The sequence below is a fragment of the Phaenicophaeus curvirostris genome, chromosome 14, assembly GCF_032191515.1.
Source record: "Phaenicophaeus curvirostris isolate KB17595 chromosome 14, BPBGC_Pcur_1.0, whole genome shotgun sequence".
Lineage (NCBI taxonomy): Eukaryota > Metazoa > Chordata > Aves > Cuculiformes > Cuculidae > Phaenicophaeus > Phaenicophaeus curvirostris.
Genome location: NC_091405.1, coordinates 10,036,718 through 10,049,169, shown reverse-complemented (window position 1 = coordinate 10,049,169; position 12,452 = coordinate 10,036,718). Strand labels below are relative to the sequence as shown.

At 38.7% G+C, this 12,452-nt stretch overlaps 1 protein-coding gene across 2 annotated transcripts in view; it reads left to right on the top strand.

The window, feature by feature from the left end:
- The window catches only part of CDH13 (cadherin 13), a 447,506-nt gene that overhangs the window by 405,973 nt on the left and 29,081 nt on the right, over positions 1–12,452 (top strand). For both annotated transcript variants that reach the window (XM_069868789.1, XM_069868788.1), the window contains exon 11: positions 7,787–7,929. In XM_069868789.1, coding sequence (XP_069724890.1) covers positions 7,787–7,929 — 143 coding nt within the window. The remainder of the gene's footprint in view (positions 1–7,786; positions 7,930–12,452) is intronic.

Here is a 12,452-nt window from a genome sequence, read left to right as displayed (position 1 = left end):
TGGAAAGTACAAACAGGCAATAGTTTAGATTTCTTTTCCTTTCAAACTTTTTAATAGCATCTTTTGAAGATTGTTGTGGGCTTCTTAACTCTGTGTTAATAGAGTGTGTTAACAAGGGATACAAGTACATTGCGGTTTTGGTCAGATGCAGTTAGGTTTAAGATTCAAAACAGATCTTAAAAATTGTCAGTGATCGTTCTGTAGAATAACAAAGTTAGCCATATAGAAGACAGCTTCTGAAAGCTTTGAAGATTAGTAACAAACATGTACATTTATGCAACTAAATAGAAAAGATGTGAAAAAGCCCTTTAATGGGCTATTAGTCCTGTTTCTGTTACAAATTTCTCTTATAACCTGTGTAACGTGGCTCGTAGCTTTTGAGATTAACAAATGCTTACATGTTGTCTCAGTAAGATTCTATGTTTAAGGACTCATACTTCTGTTTTCCCTGTGATATGAAATCCTCCCGCTGCTTTTTAGTCCTTAGTAAATGGAAATGCTTTTTTAGGTTGTGTCCACAGAATGATGGTAGATATCTGGAGTAGCTATAAATCATAGAATCATAGAATAGTTTGGGTTAGAAGGGACATAAAAGATCACCTAGTTCCAACCCCCCTGCCATGGGCAGGGACATGTCCCACCAGATCAGGCTGCCCAAGCCCCATCCAGCCTGGCCTTGAACACCTCCAGGGATGGGGCAGCCACAGCTCCCCTGGGCAACCTGTGCCAGTGCCTCACCACCCTCATAGTGAAGAAATTCTTCCTTATGTCTAGTCTAAATCTGCCGCACTCCAGTTTATACCCATTGCCCCTAGTCCTATCACTACAGGCCTTTGTGAACAGCCCCTCCCCAGCCTTCTCGTAGTCCCTTTCAGGCACTGGAAAGTTGCTATAAGATCTCCTCAGAGCCTTTTCTTCTCCAGGCTGAACAAACCCAACTCTCCCACCCTGTCCTTGTATGGGAGGTGCTCCAGCCCTCAGACCACCCTTGTAGCCTCTTCTGGACACTGGTTTAGCTAGTGCTCCTATCCGGTTGTTATTGATAGCACTGAGCTTACTGCAGGATTTTTTTTTCTGTTGATTCGCATTACAGATGTGAAAAGAAAAATGCTACAACTAAAGAAACAATCCAGCTGGCTGACTTGGTAGGGCTACATGTTGTCTCATATCATCTTATGGGTGCCCTATACATTGGATGACAAACCAACTGCCATTATTCAACAGGGATTTTCTTTAGCTGTGTTATAATGCTTAATGTTACCAGCTCCCCCAAACTGTTACTCTGGATCCTCAACTGTCACGTGCTTACTTGAATCACCTTGTAGCCAAGTCTCCTGTGTACAAACCGTAGGCCTGTTTCAAACAGCACATTGAGCAGCCAATATGTCTATTTATAGAGTGAAATTGCCTGGTGCATTCCCTCAGGAAGCACAAGGCCCACACGCTCAGGAAGGGAGCAGTGTGTTGAAGGCAATGTGGAACAGGGAATTTAGCAAGTGTCAGAGTAGAATTGTGGATCCACTTGCCAACAGCAATATACTGTGTGTAGGTATGAAAAACAGTACCGATCAGTTTTTGCCTCTCTCTTCTAATACAAAGCCATTTACCTGTTGACATGCTTTTGTTATTTCAGGCAGTGCTATTTGAATTGCTAATAAATTATGGAAAATAAAACAGCCTAGCTTTGAATTATTATTCATTTATGCCCGCATTAGAGAACACCCTAAGCAACAGCAGAGTTATGTTGAATTTTTTGTTATGTTGTGCCTATACTAGGGATTTTATAGTGCTGACAACGCTGTCTGGATGCACTTGTTTGAAAGAAGTTGCACAAGAAGACACAAAACTGTTAGGGCAGACCAATGCCCACTGTGCTGGAGATGAGTGGTTGGCATTGGCACTTTGTCAAACTACAGATCGTTTCTGGGTGTTGAAGGAGATGTGAAACAGTATAATGCTCACATGTAGGTTCAGATGAAGGCATTGCCAAATTGAACAGCAAGACACCAGCCTCTGAGTCTACCTCACAAAGAAGGATGTGAAGACATCCTGTCATATGGATCGATAGAAATTGTAAAGCTCTTCAAGAGTCATAAAGAAAGAAAAATGTATTTGGGTATTAAAACGTGAAAGCTCATAACAAAGCATTGAAAATAGACATTAGAATCCTTATTGAATAACTGATTTTCCACAGAACTGCTTATTGGTAGTTGCTTTAAACTTATGTGATAGGTCAATATGAGTTTCATTGGCAATCTCTCTCTTTCATAAACAGATTTTTTTGTTAATATGGTGAATTAATTTATATTTAATAATGCCTCCTTTATATTATTCGGTCATGCTTCTTCACACTGAACACAGAGACTATGAATCTTGAATTACTGACCTGTAAAACAGAGTGTTTAGGGGATCTAGCAGCAGATTTTAGGCAGCAGCTTTATACCTAGGTATAAAATGGAAAGCAAACCTGTGTATTCATTCACCCCTTGAAATGAGTACATTTTGTTCATCAACATTGTTTATTGATATCTCACAAAAGCAAAAACCCACAACTATTTCAAAGCCACTCTTCTAATGCCTTTACTGACACAAATTATTTAAATGAAAAAAAAAGCCTAACAGTGGCATAAAAAATACCTTTGCAAACCCAAATGTTAATATAGTTAGAGAACGTTAGATATCATGTATTTTAGAGAATTACTATTACTACTTTCCTTCAGCATGGGTTAGCAATTAGAGACCCTGCTGGGCAAGGCTCTTAATGTACATGTATGATATGTAAGTTGCTCTCCTGAAGCTTATAACCTAAAACCGTGTGGGAGCTGGAATACCTTTGTTATCATGTAGTCAAATAGCAGAAAAATTGCACAGTGTCATCATTAATGAGTCTGGAGTACATTTCAGATGGAGAGTTGCTGTGTTGCAATAAGGTTTTCTTTCTACTCTTTGTGGTACCATATGCTGCCATAATTAGTGCAAGCAAAAGGTAATCAGCACAGTGGAAAAGGTGGAGCATGGTGGGAAGCAGGTTGTTCTCTAAAGCTCTACATCATGAAATCTGTACATAAAGCCTATGTAGTACAATGTAGTTTTCATGCAGATTTTTAATGTTATACTTATGTTTTGGGAAGGGCTTCATCTTTCTCTTAGAACCACCACTGTTTACGTGGACTTGTATATTATACTGTAATTTCTACGTTTGTCTCTCCCAAATACCTGTGAATCTTCTTCCAGAAGTAGTCGCTCTTGAGTTTGTTCAGATGGACTTGATATAATGAGGTGAATTTAATATTGGCTGGACTTAAAAATTATGTAATGTCTGTGTTTAGAGATTTTTTCATTCAGAGGCAAGGGGAAGTTCTCTGTTAGTCATAGACAATACAAAGTTACCTTCCCTGCTGATCATTTGACTTGAATAGTGTGAAAACCAAGAACTCTTGATTCCACATGGGAAAAATCTGGCAAATACAACCCTCTGGAAGCCCCTGCCAAGAGCAGCACCTGAATCTGCCTAGATGTCTGGCTGCTCTCCTGTGACACTCTGGGCTATCACACTGTTGGCTGTGAAATTCTTTTTGTGACTAGTGCAAGGTTGTGGCTCTGATTAGATTTCTATGTCCGTGTTATCACCACTATTCTGTATAACGATCTTCTGCACTAATCAAGCAGCCAGCCACTGGCACCATGCACATCTGTTAGCAAACCCAGAAGATGTTCTCTGAATTATTTTCCTGTATTACAAGGAGTAGAAGATGCCACTTAGCAATTTTAAATATTTTCATATATTTGCTACTTTATTTTAGTTCTGCACCAAATAGGCCAAGTGCATATTTTGATTTGTGCTCTCTTGTTCTGCATCTATAGTCTTTCTGCATGTTTGTAGGTCTATATTTAAGGTGCATACTTAAACTTTGCAGTAAGTGATTTCTAGTCTAAGGGAATTGTGGTTTTTTGGCTTCCTTTGCAATACATGGCTTATAGATAATGTAAGGACATGAACCGAGTGCAAGGAGGTCACAATCAAAATAGGTTATACGCGCTTGCCCATCCCTTGTTGTCATGTAAGCCCTTGGGAACTGTAAGCTGTTAGCACAGTTTAAAAGTAAAAAACGAAATAAAGAAAATCCACAAAGCAGCACTAGATTTCACTGCTGCCGTGTAAAATAAGTCCAAAACGAACAGTAATTGGCACACTAGAGAAAAGTTTTGTCTACATCCATGCAAAAGTATTGATTTACTTATGATTTTCAAAACTAAGTAGGTACATGCAGGCACATAAGTTCATGTTTAAGCACATAAAAAATGGTCTGAATTTCAAAACTGCTGTGCAATCAACAGATCCCACTGAAGTCAAAAGTAGGAAGTGAAACATCGTATTCTACACTTCTACTTTTTTTATAGTGCTTTTCTTAATGAGCCTATTCTAAACCTTTTGCTAGCACAGCCCTCAAAAAAAAAAAAAGAATAAAGAACAATCATCTTAACTGTACTGCAATATACTGTTACAATGAGTAAAAAATGTAGTTGGAAAGACAAAGCACTACTCTTACAATATCCTGTGTCAAATCACAGGTTATACAATTCAGTTTTTTATTTGCACAGCCAACAGTGCTTTGTAGAGCAATCAGGGAAGATAATACAATCCATTTTAAATTCTCATTACTTTAGAAGTGTTGAATCTTTTTAAATTGTTTTGGGGTTAATTGAGAATTTGCAGTTTTACAATAGACTAGGAATTGTTTAGGCTGCCCTTGTTTCATATTTTTCTGCATACCTGAGTTGCAAAGATATAAACCCAACAATAAAAAAAGAAATATGTGAAATGAAATAATGATCTGCATTGTTACTATTCTAGTAAGTCATTTTTGCAGGAGATAAAGCTCAGGTATTGATTAATGTTTAAATGGTTATCAAGTGGAAGGATACGCTGGGTTGATGGAATGTCTCACAATTCACTAGCATTTGCCTTTGATTCTTTTTATTCCTTAAGGGATAATTTCTGCTCCTGGGGAAGACAGCGATGAAACTCTGAATGACTTTTGTGGGAGCATGAATAAGTCAAGTATCTTGAGTATTTGTGCCTTTTTCTCATAAATTCCAAAAGGTTCTGGTTTCCAAATTTGTCCTTCAGTTTATTTCAGCGTAATAATTGCTTATAAAAATGTGGAATTTTCCAAGGCTATATGTATTGAAGTTTTGATTCCCACCTGGCCACCTGAACACCAGTGTGTTCCTATGTACCATGGAAAAGTCAATCTGGTTCTGCAGCCGTGAGGATGTTGCATTTTTCAAGCCTGAAGCAAAGACTGTGTAAAGAACAGCAGTCATGTGGACAGTGGAGTCTATTAGCACCTCTGAAATTAGCCATGTTCATCCTCTGTAGGATGATATCACTTCCCCTGGAGGTACACCAAAGAAATATTAAGTCAACTGATGATTTTTTTGGTGAGAGGTATTTGATGAATTAAGAGAAGGCTTTCTGCTAAAAGCAATTAAGACAAAGCTCTGTATTATTGTTTTGGACAACCATTCTTTTGAAATACGAGTACTTTATCAGCCTCTGAAGTATAACGTCATTTTCTAGAATAGTTTATCTAAATGGACCTGTGGCTCACATGGCAAATTTATAGGGATTCTGGAGCCCTGTGCTTTCGAAGGCATAAATTCAACACTTGCTCTGCCTCCAGCTAATCCAATTATAACAGATACTGTGGGCTGGGAAAATATGTCTGTGTTTCTGGCCTGTATTTCTCAGTATGTGCACTGCCTCATTTATGCACAAGGAAACCAATTTGCTCAGAGCTTTTCCCTTTTTAACAATTTTTTCCTGCTGAATAGTATGGTGTCTGTGTCCCAAAATTTATCATCCAAAAACTATTATAACTCAAATCTGTTCTAATCTTTCCTAACTTACATGAGAAAAAACCAAACATCCTTGCTTAAGGACACCTTCCTATGGCATTATTTCAAATGTTGGAGAGGAACTTCCTGGGATGAGGGTTGAAAGAGATCCATTCTTCAGTTCATTCAATACCTTTTACAGAGCCATTTTGACAGAATTTAAGCTTGAGCCATGCACTGAGTAATTTGCTTTTGTTTTTCCTTTACCTTCAGCTGATGATCAGACCTGATCAAAACAGAGTAAAATTTGCTACATGAATCATGGATAACACTACTGGCTATCTCAGGCATCTGATGGCTGAGAGCTGTGGCTCTGCCTTGCTTTTCTGAGATCCCAGCAAAAATCCAAAGTTCTCAAACTTTGCCTGATCAAAATAACTGGACAATAAATAAACACAAGTTATATAGGACTGCGAGGTCTGAAACGAGGATTGGGGGGATCAGAGGCAGCTGGAAAGGACAGCTGCACATTGCCCCCTTGTTTTTAGCTATGATAGTGGACGTTCCTTAACAATCTGCTAGAGGGACAACATCTTTTTCTACTTTTCAGGAGGCACAATAGACTCAGACGATGAAATGAGCATTAAGTGACACCATATCTTTATTTGTTGACCTGCAATTTATTCTTTTTCTCTTCTAGCAACTGTAATTTTTACCTCCTTAACAAATAGTTATTTTTTATTATTCCCTCAGGAAACAGTTGCACTGATAAATTATTTTTGGCAGCATTATCACACAGGACACCTTTCAGATGAATGCCATTATGAGGCACTGGCTAGGCACATATTCATTAAACAATAATAGGTTTCATGTCAATTTCTTATGTTTTAAAATGTCTATAGAAGATTGTATGGCTGTTTATGACCTATAACAATTCACTACAAAAAAGAAAAACAGGTTATTATACTAAGTATTGATTATATGATTGGAGTTTTGGTTTAAAATATTAACACATTTCATTGGAGAGGGAATTGGTACCAGTTAATTCAGTTCTGTGTTGTTACACCACTTAATACGTCTAACTGAGTATAGAATTAGCCATGAACATTCTTACATTTATTACTTCAGTCAAGTAGGGCAGTTTTTAGTGCACAGACTCCACAATATCGCTATATATATCCAGTATCAGGTTCTAAATATTTGTGCTGATTAGCGTAAAGAGAGCACAACAGTGAATTTTGAATAGAGAGATCTTGACAGACAGCATTTTCAAATCCTTATTTAGACAAGACATATGTAGTTGAATTGTTCCAATATTCTGAGCATCTATTTAAAATCATCAGAAGCAGAAAACTACAGATAACAGACTCTAGAACAAATGTAGGCAAACTGGGTAGGCATACAACCAGCTCCCATTAGACCTAACGAATCTGTAGTCTAACTCTCTTTTTGCTACCATAACCCACAATTTATTACGCTTCCACCATGACACAACATAGCTAACTGTAAGGAAAAAAATGAACACTCAAAAAATAAGCTAAAAACATAACTTCAATTCCAGACAGAATTTTTATTCTGGAAAAAGGAGGACTCTTAGAGGATCTATGAAGTATATAAATACCTGTATTGGTGCAGTGATCCATTGAAAGTGCTCAGGTACTCCGGCTACACAGCACAGCAGTAGGTAACAGGTCCTACATAATGTTTTAAATAGTGATTTCTGTACTAAGATTTGGGATCCAAAGAAATTGTCTCAAACTTCTCTGTCTGTCAGGTAAACCTAAAAATAATGAACTATCTCAAAGGGAAGGCAGACACAAGGATTAAATTTTATTTTTTAAGTATTAAGAGTGAAAGCCAGTGAGTGTAAAGACTCTTTTTAAATAATGTAATAGTTTTATGTCTAGAAATATAATTTGTTTAAAATTAATGTATTTTTCTTTAGGTATTCGATTTACAAGGATCCAGCGGGCTGGCTAGAAATTAATCCTACCAATGGTACCATTGGCACCACTGCTGTCTTGGATCGGGAATCTCCTTACGTTAAGGATGACAAATACACTGCTCTTTTTCTGGCAATAGACAGTGGTGAGTAACTATTATGGATCGCATTCATTAAAGCTTACGACTTTTTCCCTGCTTGAAATTTCCTGTTGAGAAAGCTGCAAGTGTGAAGTTAAGCACTCTATTCAGCAGTTTGTTAGGTGGCCACCTGAAAGTATTTGAGATCATTGTGACAAATAGAAAGGAGAGGAATTAACTTCAAACTTATAACAGCTTTGGTTTAAGGTTACATCTCTCTCATTTATTCCTACACTGAGATCTTAATGCTAGATGCAAATAGTCTATGTTCACTCTTGGAAAGTAATTAATCATCTTTACCAGAGTTAATGTCTTCATAATACTTGAGTAGTTAGTAAGCCTCCAGCACCTAAATACCAATAAACTCATCCCTGATATGCTGAATCCTATTCTATACAATTATAGTGACAATAAAAACATGTAAAAATCCTTGTTAAAATGCAATATTTTTTACATATTGTGTGGATTAAAGTTCTTTCTGTCATATTTAATCAAAATCAAACCATCTAGTGAAAATTCAGTGAGTGACTTTGGAGCAGAGGAAGAAAGAGAAAATCCTGAATGTTTCAAATCTCCAGAGCTAAAGGCACAAAATAAATAAAAGATTTGTCTGTAATAGAACAGCTAATGTGCTAACATTTTTTCACAGCTGCAGCTGGTTTAGCCCTGGTGATGAATTGTAAAATGTTCTTTTTAGGAGAGTAATTCTACATTTTTGTAACCACATGACTCTGAGAACATTTGCAGGGCCTGACAGGAAAAAAAAATATCGCCTTAAGTATAAAAGAAAAAAATTCTGCTGAGATGATGTTTTACTTGTATATTCATACACATATTTTTCTTTGGAAATTTCCATGGAAAAATCTAGCAGTAAACTTATTTCTGTCTTTTACTTGCTATCGGGTACAGATTCTTTAGAAGCATCTTAAAATCTGGTACACTAGAAAATGTCATCTTGCAAAGAAAGTAAAGATTCAGGATAATATTACTGAGAGACAAAGTTGCAGATATTTTAAAGGTGGAGCCAGATATCATCAAAGAGAACAGATGAAACAAGAAGCTGAATGTTACCAACCATGGAAATGAGCTTGAATGAAAGTAGATTTTTGGATACACTCTTATGTTGTGCTTAGGGCATTGACACACATTGCTCATCTATTCTAAATCAAAAACCTCGCTGCTAGGTGACCATCCTAAATTCCAGAGTTTTTTCTGTACTGGAAAAATGAGACAAGGAAAGAATGTCTGTATTTTGAATGGCAGAGCAAGAGAAGATATTTTACATGGGTTAGAGGAAAGGAGTCCTGTTCAGTTGAGGTACCGAGTCAGCCTCTGAGCAGCTGTTACTATGTTTATTTGTAATTCTGCAGTACTGCTAGAGCAAGAGCTAATCTACTCCTACATTATTGACTTCTTTGAATGAAGTAATTAGAAACCACATGTGTGCATTTAGTACTGTCATGCTAAGGTGTTAATAATGATCGTTCAGGAGTATTGTGCTACTTCACTGTATGTAGCTCAGCCACGTGTGGAAGTGGCAATAAATAGCGGAACTTAAATAGCTGTTATTAACCTTGTGGTCTCTATCACCCCTGGATTAATTGGCAAATAGCTTCTGAAACTTTAAGCTTAGAGGCAGGTTGGAAACCAGAAAAATTCTCTACTGGTCTGTATAAATATGTGGGATTGGAATTTGTGGGAGTTGAAAGGAGCAGGATCTCCTCTGGAGCTCCAACCTCAATATCAGTCATACACAGGTACTTGCCTCAGGTCTCACTTGGACAAAAGAGTGGTGCTTGGGGCCTGCTGGAGAACAGAGCTTCACTTAGGCCAGGCCTGTGATAAGACAGGCAAGCTTCAGTTCACACATTGTCCGCTTGCCATTTGATTGCTTCCATTTGTAGAGGGAACAATGCTCTCTTTCCACGCAGGTGCTGCCAGTCTGAAGTCTCAGTCTATACTCTGGCTAAAGCAGCCAAGGAAGTTTTATAATTGATTTCACAGCTAGGTTTGGGAGTCTGCCTTGTCCCCTGCATAGAATCATAGAGTCATTAAGGCAAGAAAAGTCTTCTAAGATCACCAAGTCCAACCGTCAGCCCAACATCACCACTAAGCCATGTCCCGAAGTGCCGCATCTACAGGTTTTTTGAACACTTCCAGGGATGGTGACTCCACCACTTCCCTGGGAAGCCAGTTCCAATGCTTTACCACTCTTTCAGTAAAGAAATTTTTCCTAATATCCAAGCTAAACTTCCCCTGGTGCAACTTAAGGCCATTTCCTCTCATCCTATTGCTTGTTACACAGCAAAAGAGACTAACAGCCACCTCACCACAACATCCTTTCAGGCAGTTATAGAGAGCAATAAGGTCTCCCCTCAGCCTACTCTTCTCTAGACTGAAGAATTCCAGTTCCCTCAGCTGCTCCTCATAAGACTTGTGCTCCAGACCTCTCACCAGCTTTGTTGCCCTTCTCTGGAACTGCTCCAGCAGCTCATTGTCTTTCCTGTAGCGAGGGGCCCAAAAGCAAACATAGGATTTGAGGTGCAGCCTCAGCGGTGCTGAGTACAGGCGCATGATCATGTCCCTACTCCTTCTGGCCACACAATTTCTGAAACAAGCCAGCATGCTTTTGGCCTTCTTGGCCACCTGGACCACTGCTGGTTCATGTTCAGCCAGTGGACCTTCAGCACCCCCAGGTCTTTTTCTACCAGGCAGTTTTCCAGCCACTATTCCCAAGCCTGGAGTACTGGATGGTATGTTTGTGAGCAAACTGCAGGACCCAGCACTTGGTGTTGTTAAACCTTATACAACTGGTCTCAGCCCATTGATCCAGCCTGTACGGATCCCCCTGTCATCTGCAGATTTACTGAGGGAGGACTCGATCCCCTCATCCAGATCATTGATAAAGATATCAAACAAGACCGGCCCAAAACTGAGCCCTGGAACAGCACTTGTGACTGGTTGCCAACTGGATTTAGCTCTGCTCACCACAATGTTATGCAGTTATGACTGGGACTGATAACATCCCTGGAAAGTGTTCCCCAACTTATTTCCAGGCCTCTGATAATGCTCACTAGCAGAGCTGTGAAACCCACTACATTTTTCTAGCCGTCATAACGAGTGTCCACCTTGAAAAGGAATATTACTTTAGATGACAAGCGAAATTGTGGTAGAATAATGTGAAATGAATACAGAATTCTTTCAGCATTTTCAAAGAAGCTCATGTTAGCTTAAAAAGGAAATAATCAGATTGAACATAACTGCATACATTCTCTTTAAAACTGCATTGCATTGTCCACTAACTGCAAATCTCTTGAAGTCAGCAAGTGCAGCCTAATACCAGTTTTCTGTGAGAGGGCACCCGAAGGCAGGATTAAGAATTGCCAAATGAGATAGGGTGGCAAATTGAAAATTCAGAGGTGTTTCCAGTAAAGTAAGTAATCTGCTTGGGCTAACAGACTTGGGCTGAAAAAGGAGGAAAGGGGGGAATAAAACCCTCATACTTAATCAGAGATGATGCCTTTCTCAGAAACATTCAAAGTAGGTTATTTTTTCCTTTGGCCTCTCATCTCCAAGTCAAATCCGAGATGTGTTGGCTTATGCACTGAGGAAGTCTGAGCTGCCATAGACTTTTCTTTTCTTAATGGGAGAAATCACAGGTCACGTCCGGTGCAGCGTACAGCACAGTGAAATGGTACCCAATGCAGCTCCAAGCATAACACAGAGCACCTCAGCCCAGGTCCAGCACTGAATGGCTCCTGTGAGGCTTCCCAGAGAAGCCAGCTCAGTTAGAGGTCTCCATGTAGCCACATCAACAATGGCTAATCCATCTTCCCCCGAGTTTGGTTTCTCACAGCACTAGCAGGAGTTTCGGCAGTTAACCTTGTTAATTGTCAGTATAAGGGATAGCAAACATGATGTTTACCATGGTAGGGTTTCTGTGAGTTGTGCGCTGATTTTTAATAGTAGTTATTATAAGGTTAGGTTCTAAAATCATATAAAACTTTGGACCTTAGACCTTGCTAAAGGACCTTATATGTACACTAAACCAGTTAAAAATATATTATTTTTTTCTATTAGTATTCACAGCACTTGTGGTAATAGAATCACAGAAAAGATGTTGCGATCCCATCATATTCCATGATCACCTCTTTTTAAAATGACCTGACTTTCGTGTGCTATCTTGGAGGCAGCTGAAAACAAAACTCACAGTAGTATATTTTTTCATACCCTTTCCCTGATGTCAATAGAGAATCTGTCATTGGATTCAGCAGGCACTGGCTTCTTGTTGTTATGCTTCAGTGCAAGGGACAAGTGCCAGGGCATTTTTCTATTTGTAAAATGTTGAAGATTTTCTGTCAGAAGTAATAACAGGAGCTTTACTTTTGGTAGTTCTTTATACAAATTCATCACATCTTTATCTTTTTTCAGTAAATCACAAAAATATGTTTTACCAGGACAGTAACCACGAATGGACCATAGAAAATTGAGTCATTCCAGTGCAGGAAATAATTTAGTTGCTTGTGATA